Source organism: Toxorhynchites rutilus, chromosome 2, assembly GCF_029784135.1.
Source record: "Toxorhynchites rutilus septentrionalis strain SRP chromosome 2, ASM2978413v1, whole genome shotgun sequence".
Taxonomy (NCBI): domain Eukaryota; kingdom Metazoa; phylum Arthropoda; class Insecta; order Diptera; family Culicidae; genus Toxorhynchites; species Toxorhynchites rutilus.
In genome coordinates, this window is record NC_073745.1 from 46,479,789 (window position 1) to 46,499,150 (window position 19,362).

The following is a 19,362-nucleotide window of genomic DNA, read 5'->3' on the forward strand; positions in this document are numbered from 1 at the left end:
AAACTAGCGTTGGCAGAAAACATCTTTGGCAGAAACGATGCCATTTCGTGTGCTGGAGGGTCAAATACTGTTTAAAAGTTTAAAAATGATTTGTATGTATGCGAGCTGTTTTCGTTTCTCATTTCATTTGGGATTGTGCCAAAAAAAGTTCATACAACGTCAATGGGGATCGAACCAAGGCCGGCTGGAATGCAAAGCTTTTTCACACGACCACGCTATCCTTACAGCTGTCAGTGCTGTCATACAAAAGCGTGATAATATTACACCTCATCATAAAATGAAGTTGGGAAGTGCTAAACGAGAATATATCTTTCTCTGTCTGGGCCGTGTATTTGGCAAACTATACGAAAAGCTTTCATATGCTTTCATTTAAATGTGTTTCCTGTTTCGCTCGCTCATATTGGCTCTAGCATATATATTAGGCTGTCAAAAAAGTCCTGCGGTATTGTTTTTGAATTTTCATTTGTTCATAAAATTAGTTACAACCATCTGTTTTAAGTCAAATATGCGCCGTTTTGTTCGATGACTTGTTCCCAACGAGATGCCAACTTCATAATACCCCTGTTATAGAAGCTCGCATCCTTATTGGCAAAAAACTCGGATAGCCAATTTTCACAGGCCTCTTTTGTGGCTAACTTCTGACTACCTAGCTCGTTCGCCATGGACAAAAACAGGTGGTGGTTACTTGGTGCAAGGTCCGGACTATACGGCGGATGCAAAAGAACCTCCCATCCGAGCTCCCGGAGCTTCTGGCGCATCACCAATGAAGTGTGTGGCATGGCGTTGTCTTGATGGAAGACAATGAGGCCTCTGTTTATCAAAGATGGTCTCTTCTTCATGAGTTCTACCTTCAAGCGGTCCAGTTGTCGGCAGTACAGGTCCGAATTGAGCGTTTGGCCATAGGAAGCAGCTCATAATAGATTATTCCTTGACAATCCCACCAAACACACAGCAGAACCTTCCTGGCCGTTAATGAGGGCTTGGCCACCGTCTGAGCCGCTTCAGCGGGCTTCTACCACGACCGTTAGCGCTTCACGTTGTCGTAAGTGACCCACTTTTCATCGCCAGTCACCATCCGCTTCAGAAACGGGTCGATTTTGTTGCGATTCAGCAGCGATTCACATGCGTCGATACGGTCAAATATGTTTTTTTGCGTCAACGTGTGTGGCACCCATACATCGAGCTTCTTTGTGAATCCAAGCTTCTTCAAATGGTTAATAACGGTTTGATGACTTATCCCCAGCTCTTGGCCGATGCTACAGCTGCTACTATGCCGGTCTTTCTCGGCTAATTCAGCGATTTTGTCGCAATTTTCGACGACAGGCCTTCCGGAGCGTGGCGCATCTTCGACGACCTCTACACCAGAACGAAAACGTTGAAACCATCGTTGTGCGGTGGAAATGGAAACTGTATCGGGTCCATAAACTGCACAAATTTTATTGGTAGCTTGAGATGCATTTTTGCCTTTGTCATAGTAGTACTGTAAAATATGCCGGATTTTCTCTTTTTTTTTTGCTCCATATTTGCGACACTATAACTCACGAACGACTTAACCAAATAAAACACTGTCAAGGACTTTATTATAGCGTATGACTCGATATAATGAATATAACTAGAACTACGCGCTTACAACGACACCTCGCGGAAATACCGCAGGACTTTTTTGACAGCCTAATATTATACAAATGATACACATGTATTGGGGAGTAGAACATTTTCTGTTATTTTTCAACTCATTTAATGTAATAAATCGGAATGCCATAACATGTGCTAAAAATTAACTTTGGGTGAAGATATAGTAGTGGAAGATCTGAATTAGTGGATTTAAATAATATTTCGGAAGAGAAAACTTAAAAGTTAATAATTTTTAATGTGTTATTATTAATTTTATCATAAAAATTCATATTAAACTTGATTGTTTCTATCAATTAAATCAAAGCTCTTTAACCGCTCTATAACTTGTTCTTTGACTTTCTTATTTTCGCTGCAATTTCGATATATACAATTCCTGGTGAAAATTCAAGCAAAATCTTCAAAAATCACGATTTTTACCCCACTGTACTCATAATAGTCACTTTAATTTCAATCTAACGTCGAAAGGTTACATTTTTGCTTGGAACGAGTCATATTTGAAATGTAAAAAAAAATTTTTTTTAAACTGTAATCTTGTCCGAAATTGTATATAATCGAATCATATATAATCCTGTCTTTTTATAATCGAGTCTGACCTGTACTAGAAAATATATTGTCAATCAAAAATTATTCCAGAGAGTGCTTATTCCATTGTATCCAGTGCTCTATTAAATTTGATCTGCTATAAATAAATATCAGCGCATCTCGAAAGTAATTCTAAAATAATTATTCCATTCCTCTACGTTAAACACTCGTGTACTGGTAATACCCATCTCACGCTGTAAGGCGTCGTGCACAAATTACGTAACGCGAGTAGGGGGGTGGAGGGGGGTCGAGCTTGCGTTACTTAATGTGACAAGGGGGGGAGGGGGGTAGCCGTGATCGTTACGTAACAAAATTCCACTTTTATTTTTAAATAAATTCACAGGCCCCTATATGCTTGAGCAGCTAGCTTTGATTCTGGGATAGAATGAGGTGTGTTTGCTGAGCCACGATGATAAAGCAAAACACATGCTTACACGTTGAACGGCTAACGTTTGAATAAAAAATAGAAATTTACATAAAAATATATTCGATTAATTTGTCCTGTCCATATCCCAAGGGCACATAAAGTTACTATACAACCATTCCATGCCAAACCGATGTAGCGATTCACAGATTTTCGTGAAAAGTAGTTTTGTTTCTTTTCGCAAAATATTAGACACATATTTTTTAATTTTTTCGTTGGGGTTACGTTTCGATTTTATCCGATTTTTTTATCTGAAAAATCATTTGTTTCCACATGGCATTTTTTGCATGGAATGGCTGTATAGTAACTTTATGTGCCCTTCTCCAGTCTAGCCTTTTCAAGCTTCCTACCTATTCTATTCATTACAACCATTACATTTTTGTGTGTATCTGAAATATATTATAATGAAAGTATTTGCATTGCCCAATGTGAACAAGCATCCCCTGGTAACTGAATAAATATCCATTGCACCTCAATAATGCAATGTATTTTAACTACAGTGTATATGTTTCCTGGCATTATGTGGATACCATCAACATCGTCTAATCAATAATTTCTATCCCAATCAATGATACTAAAGCTACAATTATGGTTCAAAATTGGACTAGGTTTATAAGTCCAATTTTTAAGCATAATTTTAGATTTCAATACAGATTTTATGAGAAAAGGCTAAGATAAAAAAAAGTCAGACCAAAATACAGATCTTGATTTTGTCATGGCTGCTAAACAAAAGCTTATTCCATTTGTTATGTATTGTATGTAATAATTTCCGTAAGAACATTTGATTCCGACCTGGGCAGATATCTATTTTTTTTACGTTGAACGAACGACTTTGACTTTGTGTAAAGATTAGCGTTACGTAACATAAGGGGGAGGGGGTTTGGCTTGCGTTACTTTTTGTTACAGAGGGGGGAGGGGGTCCAAAATCACATTTTTAGCGTTACGTAATTTGTGCACGACACCTAATACGTATTTACGGAAGCAATATTTAATAAAACACTTGCATGGATATTTTCGACAACCAATACAAGGTTGAACCTTTTGATTCGTTCATTCATCTGTACACGAAAGAACTATACGCATCAAGAGTATGTTTTTTTCAATTTAAAATAGTAAAAAATAATCTACCATTAGTAATCTTTACCATTGCTGTGAATGAACCGTCCAAGATACTACTATGTGAATATAACCAATTGGAACATATGTTTCCAATTGGATAGATTCATTTCATATGAATATATGTTTCCAAAGGAGAAAAGAGCATTGTCTTGCATATATTAATTATTTATAGATTTTTTTATGAAACTATATATTATTAGGGACTAAATAATCGCTGGATTGAGCGTATTGCTCTGGATAGGAAGTGTGTAAGTTAAGGATGTAAGGTCCTATAGTGTTATTTGGTAACATGTTAGAGGTTTGAGCTCTAGACTAGAACTGATCTATTACACATCGCATTTTCATATCCAGCAAGAAACTTTACTTATTTACCCGTTTCACCACATGCGGATTTTCTGTATCTCTATTAGTCGATTGTTAATCCTTTATTTACCGTGCTACTAATTATCATTCTGTTCAATGTCTACCCTGCTGGCCAAGCACATACTTCTATGGTTGTATACCTGGTGGTGGATCTGAATGTATATCAGAATGAATTTCTGAAAAATCAGTACTTAATGTTTATGGACATACAGAAAATACTTTTTTACTTTCACAGCTAAATTGAAAAGATTTACTAAAATATCTTTTTGTCTGTGAAAAAATCTGCAATCTGCAATCATTCTCTTCTATTCATGGTACGTGGTAGATGCCCTGCTTTGAACAAACATAATCTACCACCCCACTAAAGTAATCGTTTTTCAGGAGTACAATACTTGCAACAAAAGCCTACGAAAGAACTGCTACTGTATCTCTGGAATGTTCAATATTGAATTTCTCGACAAGATCCCACACTTGATATAATTAAAAGCGTAATCCGACAACGACGTCGAATGAGAGCCTAGCTTCAATATGCATCCGGAAATAATTCATGTTATTAAATCTTATAATTAATTCTACACCGTTTTCAATTAGCCAGAACACAACCAACATCTGATAAGATTTCCCTTGTCACAATTTCGTTCCGATAATCGCAGAGATAGAGAAAGAAAAAAAGTAGAAATACATTCATTCACCCTCTTTTAATTGTGACACGTGGTGACCCTCGGTGTCGCTTTAATACAACCCTCCCCACACGGGGCAACCTTCCTGTCGATTGAAAGCAATTGATATCCCAGCCGTCACTTTGTCCGACTCGATCTGGATGAAATTTGAGCCGTGCAATCGCATCCCGACAGAACAAAAAAATAAGCGGCAAGGGGGAGCGCCTCTGTTACTCGAGATTGAATTCTGTAGATGGCGGCTTCTTTCACCACTCCATCTTTGCCTTCCCTTCCCCTACGGGAGCAGGGATTATTACATCCTTAACCTAAATATTTGCTCATCGGCGGAGATGAAAAACAATAAGCAATGAAACAGTGTGTCCCCTTCAGGGGGGGGGCTGATTTCGGTTACAAGGACGCGTGTCGTCGACGATAAATACTTGCATTCCAGGAATGGCATTCAAATAAGCCATGTAGAACAAAATCGGTGCCCACCTTCCGCTCCAAGCAAGGTACAAGTATTTATATTGTGCTCCGTTTTCCGATGGGGTCTGCTGCTAATCAAGATTACTTCCGGCTTGCTGGTCAGGAAACTCAACGCAACGTATCGATTGGTTCGATTGAAAAATCTTGTTACACACGGAAGCTTTCCAAGACGCGTCTATGTTTGGGATGGGTCGGCGCGGCTTGAGGGGATGGCAGAAAGTATGAACAGATCAAGTCGCTCCGTAACAAGAGGGAAATTGCCCGCAGCAAAATTCACTCTATTAGATCCGAAGTTTGTCTAATGAAGGTTCTCCCCTTCGCATGTGCCACACTTACATTCCCTAACAGGGTGTTGTATATCGTTTTCGACCGAACTCCGACAACCGTACGGTTTCTGCGTTGAACCATTTAGTTCGCTCTACCGGCCAAGTTCCTCACACATGCTGCCCTGAGTCCTGGAAGTCCTGGTACTGTGAAGGGATCCAAGCTGTGGCGTTGCCCACCACCCGGCTACAGGCTATCAGACTGTGCGAATATATATGTATGAATGAGAGGGTTTGCTTGCAATGCTAATGGTATTTGTCGACAGGATATTAAATTTTCAATTTTAGGTTTTCGTTTGCAGCAGTCTTGAATGGATGTTGGATGACTGTGTGTAGATCTGTGTATGCTTGTTTACAGCAATTCGATTCAACGCTGGAAGCGATTTAACCAAGCGCAGTGCGAATACTTGCCGTGCACAATGTTACACGAAGGATGGTATGAAGTGCGAGCGTCCCCTAGATGCACGTGCCAGGTAAACTACCAAGAAAAATATTCATCGTACCACAATATAGAAAAGAACAACCTCAATTGTACCTCAGAGAGCTGTGATTAATTAAAATTATACCTGTACTCACCTCCAATTGTAATATAGAAAAATTGCTTGTAGCCATACCTAGACTAAAAAAACTGTCAATGTTGCAAAAGGGATGTTTAAAAATAATTACAAGCTACAGAGTTTTCATCGTGCCATGGATTTAAGCACTTTTTTGTGGAATACTGTTCTTTATTGAAACTTTATTTAGACTAGGAAAATAGCATTTTGAATAATAATCCGTCACAATCTCATTATATTTACAGAACACAGCTCACGATATCCCGTGCTCCCTTGGCCGAGTGGTTAGTGTCATAACTAACATGCCGGGTGTTCGGGTTCGATTCCCGTTATGGTCGGGGGAATTTTTCGTCAAAGAAATTTCCTCCGACTTGCACTATGATCACGCGTATTCTAGAGCTTGCCACTCAGAATGCATTCAAGGCGTGTTATTTGGCATAGAAATCTCAACTAAGTACTAATAAAAATGACGCAAGTAATACTACGTTGAGACGGCGAAGTTCCTCTAGGAACGTTAGTGCCATTGAAGAAGAAGAAGCTCACGATATGACAAAAAATGAATACAGAATCGAGCGTAAGACAGCAATGCATTTTGCGATTTGTGATATATTGATTTCGAAATATCTAAAACATCATCTAATGCCATCTAACTAAAAACTAAGACATGTGGTAAACAAACCGCTTTCACACATTCGTGATTTTATTTTGGCGTCACTTTTGGTGGTGTTTTTCAACCAAATAATCGACATTTGCGGGAAGTGTTGATTTCCGTCTCCGCCTCATTCGAAGGAAACGACTGCCGAAACACATAGATAGCTTCGAAAAGGTGTGCGGAGATGCTACTCCAAGTGAAACATCGTTCCAGGGTTGATGGCATTCCTTCAAAGACGGGTATTTCAATGTTGACGACTGAAAACCTGATGAGAATTCCTACCAAAATCAAGAAGAGTTTAGAGCATTAGATGTTACCCGCCAAGGCATTTATTTGCGATTTCATGCATTGGGAATAAATCAAAGCAAGGAGCGTGAGTTCCTAATGATAGAAGGCGAGGAATTGTGTGCCTCGTTTTTTCGCTTGTGGACAACTGCTCATGTGGTAAAAAGGAAGTTTTTTGACGTAGGACTACGTCTTACATTAAGGGTACCAAATCTGAAAACAGGTCACGTTTTTATGAAATAAAGTTAATGTTAATAACTGTTTTTGTTGCAAACGGATTTTAACGATTTGCATACCAATCGAATCGGAAATTTTCTAAGATTTGTTTGATATGCTATACATTACAATCCCATAGTCTGTATATGATTTAAATGGATAACAATTGGAAGCATTCCCATTTTCCCATACATTTGTTCTGTCCATTTGTGTGCTTTCCCGAACAGAGATGTCAATAACGAGCAACTTATGCAGCCGCTAGAATAGAAACTGTCGGAGACGAATGAATCGTCGGGTTTAAAGTCTTCGTAAACGAAGGAAAAAAAGAAGAAGAAGAATAAAAACAACGAAGGGGAATAGCGAAAAGAGAATATTTGCGAAGTAAGTAAGCTATCGCTAGCGTATAAGTATTGCATATCCTCTGAGGAAAATTCTCAGAATCTTCCTGTACTCGAAACAACAAAGATCGTTCATTCTGCTCGTTTTGAGTTTTGTTTCCCCTCGAGCTGTGAACGCTAGCGAATCTCTCACTCGAAGTTTACCGCTGCAACTGTGTGCATATGTTAGACGCGTGTTTGATGCTTGTTGAATGGCAATGCACGGAAGATGACCGCACAAAAAATCGCATAAAAAATCGTGCAAAACTTCACCAGTAGCTTCAAAAAATTGTGTTCGGTACACATTTTGAATAAAAACTTTTTTTGTGCGGTAGATAGGCACCGCATAAAAAAAGTTTCCCCCAAGAAAATAATTCAAATTCACGCCGTTCACCGTTCAATTTCCTTTTGTTTCCCTGCTTTGCGATGGTACAGTTTGCCTTTTCGGTTGCGCGTGGCATTTGTGCTTTTGGTTGCATGTCGAAACGTGTTGCTGCTAGAAATCATGTCATGCAAAAACTTAGAAAAACTTAGAGCATTTGATGGGAGGAGGGAAATGATTTCAGAGGTGGATAATTGAGACGCAAATATGCTTTTTTCGCACTGAAGTGCATATAAACCATCGAAAAAATAAATAAATGGACGATAACTTCGTCAAATATGCTCTTTTTCATCAAACACCGCACAAAAAAATCGCACAAAAAAAACCGCCCAAGAACAGAAAACCGCACATAAACAGGTTTTACTGTACTCAGTGCATTGCTATAAAGAAACAAATTGCGACATATGACTAATTAGTGTATTGTTCTCGCAAAGGCAAGAAACAATCGTTACTTCACGAAATGATTCTACAAAACCACGCAAGTCATTAAACCTTTTCAGGGTCCCTGAAACTTTTTACTTTTTTTGACGTAGAACTACGTCTTTCATTAATGGTGCCAAATCAGAAAACAGGTCACGTTTTTATGAAATAAAGTTAATATTAATAACTATTTTTGCCGCGAACGGATTTTGGCGACTTACATACTAAACGAATCGCCTGGTTTGTAAATGGTTAAAATTCATGAAAACTTTAAGCGTTTCCATTTTCCCATACATTTGTTCTGTCCATTTGTGTGCTTTCCCGAACAGAGCTGTCAATAACGAGCAACTTATCGACGACCAACGGAGGGGAAATCGTAGGATTTAAAGTCTCCGTGAACAAAGGAAAAGTAGAAGAATGAAGTGGAATACTTGCCTAGAGTATAAACAGTGGATCTCACTGAGGCAAACTTTCATTCGGCATCGGACTGTTGAGCAATCCAGTTCACTTTGCTTTCGCTGCGCTTCGATCTAAGATTGGACCCCACCAGTGGTAATCCAACTTGGATATCGTCGTTTGGTTTTTCTGTTCGTTTTTCGCGTTATTCGTATCGTGTGTTTTTCTTTCCGCGTCATAAATTGGACGCTTCGCATAGTGTGTGATGATCAAGAAGAAGAGGAAGCTTGGATAAGGGCTTCGTTGGTGCCTTTGAGAATGCATCAATGCATTAAACTAACGTTATAGCGAAGCAGAAGTTAAGGTGCCTCATCTCATCTTCTACCATTCCGGCGCCAGTCATTTCAGTTCATGAACTATCCTACCCCGGTTACAATAGACTCACTTTACTTGCCTCAATTGCAACCGGCACGAGGATGCCATCGCAGGAGCTACGGAAGAGTTAGATCTTGTAGTGTTAAGCATTTTCATCTGCTACCTGCCGCCTCAACATTCACAAGTATCGGAAAATTCCTAAGCCCTAGCCATGTGCCAATTTTTAGGAGGTCTCTTCAACGCAACACCTCTAACCTCCATACTGAGAAGCAGATTTACCCTTGGCAGAAGAGCAGCTTGGTGGTGGACCCTCGAGGTGAAAGTTGTCATAAAATCGAGGAGAATAACCTTACAGATGGCCAACAAAACGAGAGAAGTGAAGACTATCACACTGTTCGAAATGAATTCAGCGAAAAAATACATAGAGTAAATGCTAACAGCTGGCGGGAATTCATCGGTGGTATAAAGTCTGCTTCATTTAATATTGGAACACAAACAATTGCGTGTAGTTCAGTCATTTATTAACGAATTCATAATTTGTTTTTCATACAAATGTAGCATTTTCTTTACTCTTTCATAAAAAAAAATTAAAAAAATTATTCATTGCTGTTTCGAAGAAATTCTCGTACTTTTCCCGTAATATGGCACATTAGGCGGCGCACACCCTTTTCGTCCACCGTTTTGGCGATTTGATTCCACCAGTTCTTCATTTGAGTCATGTTCCTAAAAAGTTTTCCCTTTGCCTTAAGCCTCCGCTTCGTGATTGCCCAGTATTTCTCTATCAGCCGGAACTGGGGGCAGTTTGGGGGGTTGAGGTCCTTCGGTATTACGCTGACCCCGTTCGTTGCGTACCATTCCATAACCGTTTTGCTGTAATGGTAGCTTGCGAGGTCCGGCCAAAACATTACTGGACGGTCGTGGGCACGAATAAACGGCAGAATCCGTTTCTGTAGGCACTCTTTTTTGTAGACTTCTGATGTCATTGTCTTGTCAGTGAGAAAGACTTTGGTTTTCTGTCCACAACTGCATATCCCCTGCCAAATCATGTACTTGCGGGCGAATTTATCCGCAAACACGAACTTAAATTTTGCAGGTACATCCCCCCGAGCCGTCGCCAAATAAAATTTTTGACCTGGGATTTGCCCAAAGTCCGCCTTCACGTAGGTCTCATCGTCCATCAGAAAAAATTTGTCCTCGTCCAATGAGCAAAAGAATTTGTTCCAATATTAAATGAAGCAGACTTTATCCAAAGGTAACACTTTAACCGAGTACGGATGGTGAATGAGAAATACCAAGGAATCACCCTGTCTACAGTAAACGATACTGTTTCCGATCTATTCGTTTTCGCGAACGCTCAATATCGGTACTGGAGACTACCCTATAGACTTCACAGAACGTAAGCAAGTCGTGGCAGAAGCGATACAATGATACAAAATCATTGATCATGATCCCAACCCGCATTACAACCTCTGCGAATATAATTTGGTACTTATTGTCGCAAAGGGCAAATCAGTGGAACCAAACTCCTCGCGAAATAAACTCTAGTCGACAATACGAAACTACCATAAATCTTTAACAGTATCTGGACTGAGAATGATTACCCTCAAGAATAGACCCACAGCATGGTCGTGCCAATTTCATATGCAGGCGACACCGGTCACTCATCTGAGACTACTGATCGATATCACTAACCTGTTGCACCTTCAAGGTCATGGGGAGAATTATGAATCTACACCCAGCATCTTTTCGGAAAATTAATGGACTTCCAGCAACACACGTTCCGGCTAGATTACGAGACCAACACGGTCTCACCAACAGAACAACAAGATCAAAAAGACTTCCTTCCCGTCGAAAAAAAGGCTCCTCCGTGGAACGATTGACCTGGAGCTTCCACCGATCCTAAGAATCCACTGGTGCGAAACCAGGAAGTTGCACCGAACACAATTAAGAACAGACACGATGGTCTAGGACAAATACAAAGCTGATTCGAATCGCACAGTCCTCCTAAAAACTGTCGAGGAGCTACTACGGGTCAAGTACTCAACTGACTTAGCCACTGTAGTCACCACGCTAGGATCGAAGCAGTCGAGGTAACCTTGGAAACAACAAACGGTTAGAGATGCTCGACCAGACACCACCTCCAGGCGGATTCCGAGCTGCTCCGGTGCCCCCGGGATCGATCAACTTTTTGAGCCTGGTCGATTGGTCGTATTTAATGTACCAAAAGGGTTCCGGCGGATGACCTAAGAACATGGACTACCGTTACACTCAGAACCAAAACAAAACCAAAAATAACCACAAACTTAATAAAGATATACATTTTCCTTCAGAGTTCCATTTTTCTTGACATAGAAATTCTTGGAGGAAAAGAACACAACAAAACAGACAGCTCAAATCGGCCAATCTGTTGTCGCCAGGAAGATCATCCATTGTGAATGAAATTTGTAACATCGTTGTTGTTGCTGGTATAAATCGTATGGTTGTTATTCTGCTTCTTTTTTGGGTTCCTTTGGTTGGGGGAGAGGATAAACTACTTCACGGTTCGAAATATATTGAATGCTCCTCGCAACTAGACATCCGCTTTTATATTTTAGGTTGGGGAGAAAATTATTTTGAATGTCGATAAAATCACGAACTAATCGAATTTGACCGGCATACTAGTAGCCGTAGCATTGTCCAGGAGCTAAAGATCGGCCATAAAACAGTTTTAAACCATTTGTACAAAACTGGATTCAAAAGAAGTTGAATGTTTGGATGTCACATCAATAAATTCAAATACCTGGTTGATCGAATTCCCATCTGGGAAGTTTTGAATGCCGAGCGGAATGAAATAGATCCTATTCTTAAACGGATTGTAACTGGGGATTGGAAATGGGTCATTTACTATGTATTTGGTGAGACTTTAAAGGAATAATTTATTGCTCTTCTGTTAACAACTCCATCAGGACAACAAGGCCAAACATGTCTGTAGTGATTCTTCAGACACTCCAGTAGCTTGGAAGGGAAGTTTTAATGCATCCACCATATAGTCCGTAGCTGTGGCACCAAGCGATTACCACATTTTACTTGGATTGCTAAACTTCCTGAGTGATAAAAAGTTGGGATCGAGAGAATATTGTAAAAATCAATTACTACAGTTTTTCGCCAATAAGCACTAAGATTTGTATGAGAGAGGCATTATGAAACTTTCTTTGAAATAGCAACAAGTTATACAACAAAACGGTGGATATTTGAGCCAAATCGGACAACCCGAAATATATTAAATAAAATTTGAATTTTTTACATGAAAATAATGGATTAATTTCTTTTTTCCCAAACTAACATTTCTGGCTGGCCAAGGTATTTTTAGGAGCTTAAGTGATATGCATAAATGTATGCGAAATTTAATCGATTTGGTAAAAAAGCGGCCGCGGCTTGCTTTATTGTCAGTGATGATGATGTTTTGAATCATAGAGACTCGGAAAGGCAAAACTAGAGGCAAATTAATTCTCTGAGAAGCCTTTAGCATCAAACAAAAACAACAACTTAAACTAACCTCTCGGTCTTCAGAAACATGTGATATGTGTGAGTTACACCAGCAGAAAATCTATCACATACGCATATTTCATTTCCCAAGCCCGTATTCTTATCGAACACCTCGGAGAACAGAGATTGTTTGTACCGACCAATCAGAACGCTGAATTTTCGTTTAAATAATGATTGACATCTTTTAATTGTTCGATATAGAGTTTCATAATATAAATTTTGTTTCAGTTATAACTTGATCGCATAAAGTAGGACATTTCTCGACATAGAAAAAACGTACAAAAAAGGGAAGAATGTCTTTTAGTAGGATTTTTAATGAACTTAAAGGAAAAAATACATGAAAATTGTTTGTCAGCTGTACGAATGAATTTTCGAACTTTTGGTGTAATACCACCCATCATTTTCTGCACATAGTCACTGTATTTGCTGTCTTGTCCCACCATTTTTCCACTTGAGCTGTTTTTTTATGGTTCTTCCACCTTTCTTCAGTTTGCCTTTGGGAGAAAAATCCGGACAAGGAGGACAACGCCACGGTGCCCGCTCATGTAGTTCGTGTTAGAGAAAAACAGAAAAACAAGAGTACCCGCAGCTTGCATCCAGCGTCAATTACGATTTCTTAAAACTTTGAGCAGGGAAGAGTGCGATAGCGCTCCTCTTGCTACTGCTACTTGCTACTTTCAACACAGGAATTAGCCTTTCGGGAACATATTGGAAGTACAGATTAATAAAGTCTTGATACTATCGCTTACTGTTCATTCATTTTTCGATGCATTTAAAAAATGACACTTGAAAAGCTAAAGCTTTTATAAAAATACCCAAACTCAATCGTATTTTGGCATATTTTGCTCCGCACTCAAACGGTCAATGCCGTGGTTAGTGTCACACCTTATCATGCCGGGAGTTCGGGTTCGATTCCCGTTCTGGCCGGGGAATTTTTTGTCAAAGATTGTTTTTCCGATTTGCACTGTGGTCACGCATATTCCAGAGCTTGCCACTCCAGAATACATTCAAGGCGTCTTATTTTGCATATAAACCTCCACTAAATACTATTAATGAAAATGACGCAAGTAATGCCAACGTTTAGAATTCAAAAGTACCCTCGGGTACGTTAAAACCATCCAAGAAAAAACAATGTTGCTTGATTTAGTTGTCAGTTTTAGGAAAACAAGGCAAAGCAAAGCAGTTTTTGAGCTATTGAATAAAGTTTTTAGGTCAATAAGCAACAAATCAAACCATTTTCCTTTCGAATGAAGTCTTTATCATACGACTTCGTTCTGTCGAAAAAAAGGTATAAACGCAGAAACCCTTGTACATTCAACGGAACGCTCTTGTTTTCGAAACTTTAAACATACACTCTAGTACAGAAATGAAAGATGTGATTAGAATGCGTTGCGTCAGAATGAGTCCATTCCGAAAAACGATATGTTTACGACGGGTTTCCTTCGGAAGACCCCTCCATTGTTTATCTTTTGACATATTGACCTGTTTTGGAGCTCAACCTGGTGCATTGGTACACGTGAACGCATTTGATTCAACTAAAAAAATAGAGAACGCAGTGATTTCGGAAGAAATTCCCTTGTGTATCCTAAAATTGGTGGCTCGTGATGTGTTAAACGGTGAATTGCACTGGGCTATCGCTACGAATTACAGTATCAGCGAGACAGCGGTAGAGTAGAACGGTAAAACGGATACGAGAACGGACCCCAAGATCATGGGCGAAGTCAAGAAGAACCAGAAGGTAACTGTCCGCGAAATCTAGTAAACCCTTCAGCTACCAGTCTAGACACAGGGGCAGAATAGCGAAGTTGCCCGAAAGTGTCCACTTATCAGCAAGACAAACGAAGTCAAACGGCTTGAGTTTGCTAAGGTGCATGCTGATAAGCCCCTAGAGTTTTGGAAAACGGTTTTCTAGACGGACGAATCAAATTTCGGGCTTTTAGATCATGTGAGAAACTTCAGAAACGCCATATGCAAGCCACGGTGAAGTATGAATGACGAAATGTGATGGTCTGGGAGTGATTTCCATGGAGTGAAGTGGGAAGCCTTACGAAAATCGACGGTATAATGCAGGATGATTCCAATATCAACAACCTGCGAGAATATCTGAAAGTTTTGCTTATCCCGATGGGCATTGAAGATTTTATTTCAGTAGGACAATGACCAGAAGCATACTGCTGAGAAAATCAAGTCTTCCTTTCGGTCCTGTCGGATCAAACCGCAGGAATTTCCTCCATAGAGTCCAACAGAAACCAAACCAGGGATTTCTGAAATTCTTCATCGAAAAAATTGTAAGCAGTTGTATCTAGGACACGACCGCATATTTTCGCCGTAGAACTACGCAATAACATTATGCAATCCACTTATTTACCACTTCTAATATTATTTTAGAATGCATCGAAATTGTTTGATAGATTATGTTCTTCGTTACAAATAAATTTGATGAACGTCCTTTTACGTTTGATATTATGCATAGGACTACCAAAATATGTGAACGGAAGAATTATCAAACGATCATTGTATTTTACATTTTCCTCTGAAATTATTACACATCTCATGTTTACGTAGTTCTCGAACCGCGAAAGTTCATTCACCTCTAGTATCTGAAATTATGATTTTCCAAGGCTTCTCAGTTTAAAAGTACGTTTTAGGGAAACATATTTCGGTCTGCACAACGACAAGCGTGTACAAAAGTACTCAACACCAAAAAAATACCCCTGACTTGCATGTATTTGCGAAGTGGATTCCCCCAGGCACATTGATTTTGAAGTCCGTGTTAGGGAAACGCAGCTTGGTGGGAATAAAAACACCCCCGATTTGCATGTATATTTCCACAGGTGCATCGATTTTGAAGTCTGTGTTTGGGGAAACCGTAAATCGGGCCAATCAAGCAGTTAGGGCGTTTAGAAAACGCTTGACATTTTACAGTGATTCAATTGTTCATCTCATGAAAAATAACATTCTATTAATTGTGATAGATGCGTAGAAATATTTTCTATCAATTGATGCAAACATCTTTCCGTTCTGTTAAGAAATGTTCGAGTTATAAGCATTCGAAATACGGGTAGGGTTAGCACACAAATCGGCAGATCGAATGAATAGGAAAAAGGAAGTTCCTCCAGTTTTCATGAATTTAAACCGTTTAGAGATTAGCGAATTTTAACGTATAGCATATCAAACAAATCATAGAGAATTTCCGATCCGATTGGTATACAAATCATGAGAATTCGTTCACAGTGGAAATAGTTATTAACGTTAACTTTATTTCATAAAAACGTGACCTGTTTTCTGATTTAGACCCTTCCTGAAAGACGTAGTTCTACGTCAAAAATCGGACAATTTCAGAAACACTTGGTATCACGTTATTGTGAGGTTCCTTCTCTAATAGAATAAACATCTTCATCGTCCAGGCAGAACTCTCGCGGTTTATTTTGTCTTAGCAAAAGCATCCATGAATATGCTCATTAATGCATACCAGCCTTAATCAACTGAACGTAACTGTCTTCGATAACAACTCTATGCCTATCGGCTGTTGAACGTGTGCGAGTGTGTGTATGTGTGCACCCAAACCGGCGAATTGCTCTCTCTCTCTCTCTCTCTCTCTCTCTCTCTTTCACTTTCCGCTGACAATCCAAACGCAATGCGAAACTGATAAAATATCCAACCGAAGGCGATGATTTGGGTATAAATACTTGTGTCTCTAATCTATTACAAAAATGTGATTCCTTCGACTGCCTGCAAAACCAATACTATCTTCAGCAGAACGACCCCCGGAAGTCACCCGTTCGCTTCCCGGACCTGTGGCTGTGTTCGGGGGAATGTAAATATTTCCGACTTCTTCGAATTTAATTAGAAAATTTCTGTAATCCTTTCTTTCCTGCTTACTTTCGGCTGCCTAAACTGATACACACAGCCGGATTCCGGAGATGCATCCGAGCAGGAGGAAGTTTTTGCGAGCTGAGGTTTTTTGGTGTGAGAGCATTTCGGGTGCTGCGGCGGTGGCATGGTGGCACGGGGAATCTTGTTAGCTCCGAGTTTTTGAAGTTTGTTCTATGTTCCTGCTTGATAATCTTTGACAGGAGTGGTGATGCTGTACAAAGGAACTTCCACAAAAGGAGTACAGTGAAAGTCGGTACGAATCGGTTCCCCGGCCCTAGAATATCTCGAGCGGAAGTCTTTGCTGCATCGGTTAGGATGCTCTCCATCAAAGTTTATTCAGAGATACGGCGTGAGATAACCCACACGAAAAGGACCGTTGAACGAAGGCCGGATAGAGATCTGCCATTGCCTCCGGAGGAGGAAGATTGATCGTCTCGCACTGGGTTCCCGCTCTTGGATGGGTTCACTTTGTAATCGTGGGTGTGAGTGTGTGCGTCGATTTTCATCGGCTGCTCGGGTTCGAAACGAAGCGATGATGGAGAAATGAAAATAGGCGAAAGAGATAAGGCAAGGAGTAGTTTATTGAAATCGTAAATAGCTATCAGTTCATCTGTGCCATTCGAAAAAAGGTTCCATCTCGAACGTCACCATCATCATCATCGTCGTCGTCGTCCTCATTCTCATCGATGCCGCCATTCAGGGACCAATTTGCATAAATGGGAATGTGCACAACGAACGAACACGGCGGATCAGATTTGAAAAATAGCGAGCGAGTGATGGCGGCATGTGTGGACGGCGTTCGCCCATTCAGCTTCCAATGATGACAATATTGATGATGGAACGACGCATGAAAACAAACGAGTCATCTCCCCCCTTCTTTTCGCTTTCGTCCTGATGGATGCCGGGGTACGAGAAGTGAAAGTTTTTCGGTGGATTTCTAAATCAATTCCGTGCCATTTATTTGAAATGGGAACGTGACAAAATCCGCTGGGAAGTCTAGCAAATATGGGAAGAGAGAGAGAGAGTGAGTAAAGGAACTCATCCACACCGAGATGTGTTGACGTTAACAACTTATTTGAGCCCGGGTAGTCATCCGAAATGGGACCGTTACGTGAGATTATTGATTATTGGTGGATTAAGTGCGTATGCAGGAAAGATCAGCATCCGATGATGATGTAGCAGATGTGTTTAGCAAACGATGCATCAGCTGTTCCATAATGTGTTCAAAATGCCACACCACCTTGAACGTCATATTTTCATAACTTTTTTTCTTCTTTCATTCCAGTACGAACCCGTGTTCGATTCGTCCACAAGCGTCCTCTACCTGAACCACATGATCTTGTACGAATGCCAGGGTCTATCGAAAGAGCTCGAAATGCTGTCCCGACAACGTGGCCAGCCGTGCTTCCGGTTGCAGCCAATGCACTGCAACACAGTCGTCGCCAATTGGGCACGTGGATCGGATGTAAGTCCCGTTCTAAAATTGTGACAGGAAAATTGTATTCTCTACCCCCCAATGCCACCCATCCAATTCCGCTTCTTTTCATTGGCGAAAAGCTGACAAAACTTACACGTGACACTGTGCTTTTCAGTTTTCCAGCTGCTAATTACCTCGCATTATTTTCGAAGGATTTTTCCTGTCACTGGAAACGAAATTTAAAAATATTATATAAAACGAACTCATGGTTGAGCTGCTTTGCAGCGGGGCGGAACGCGAATTTATACCGTTCATTCACGCAATTTATTCATCGCCGGTGACGATGAAGAATTCCACTTTCGGAAAAAGATACGCCCCACCGGCGGCGGTGGCGGCAGCACCGAGCATTGGGAGTGGCACACTTGAAAGCAGCCCCCGGTTGACTTATTACATCCCGGCCTCCGGAGAGTGGGTCCCTGCAGGATCCCGAGGTACCTATGCCGCGAGATAGAGAGAGAGCGCGCGCACACTGTTGACTTTCCACCGTGAACCGTGAAATTGGTTTAATTAAAAAATCTTGTTGAGCGAATTTAATTTGTAATGTGTGATGAAATGTTGGCGTGTGTATTGCGAAAGTGCAGCGCCATCGACGAGGGCAAACTGCAGCGGCAATGTTTGCCTTTGCTCATATTTGCCATGGCAATGGTGTTGGAGATTGCAAAATGGCATTATGGGAGCCAATTTGTGCTAATTTTTTTGCGGTGTGTATGTGGGGTAAGCTGTTGGACAATCGTCAAAGGCCCGTGAAGTGAGGAATCTGTGAAATGAAAAATTCAATTATGCTGCTGATGAAGTCATTATTTCTATTGAGCTCCGCGCTATTTGGTTGGGGCTGTGATTTAGCTTTGATTTATAAAAAAAAATTGGTTGAAATCCATGAATATATCTAGTGTGTAAATATGCAACCGTTCCATGCCAAACCGATATATAGGGTAACTTCGATATAACGTACATTTCACTTTCAAAATTGTTCGTTGTATCGAAGCATAATAAAGAACTCAGAAACGTAGCTTATATTACTTTATTGTGTTGCTGTTTGGGTAAGGTTAATGATAAAATTCAACTAGAAGACGAAGCCAGCCTTTTTCATGATGTTTCCCTTCGTACTGTTGATTAAGGCAAGATTCATTTAGAATCCGGAATCACAAAATCAGTTGTTTTTTTTTTTGGATTGGTTGAAGATACAACACGTGTTTAAGTATCAATTACAGATAATTTATTTTTCTTTCAGAAAAA

General features: G+C 40.2%; 1 protein-coding gene across 2 annotated transcripts in view; it reads left to right on the forward strand.

Annotated features, from left to right (window-relative positions):
- LOC129765110 (MOXD1 homolog 2-like) overlaps positions 1-19,362 on the forward strand; it is a 285,645-nt gene that overhangs the window by 191,535 nt on the left and 74,748 nt on the right. For both annotated transcript variants that reach the window (XM_055764984.1, XM_055764985.1), the window contains exon 5: positions 17,935-18,114. In XM_055764984.1, the coding sequence (XP_055620959.1) occupies positions 17,935-18,114 (180 nt within the window). The remainder of the gene's footprint in view (positions 1-17,934; positions 18,115-19,362) is intronic.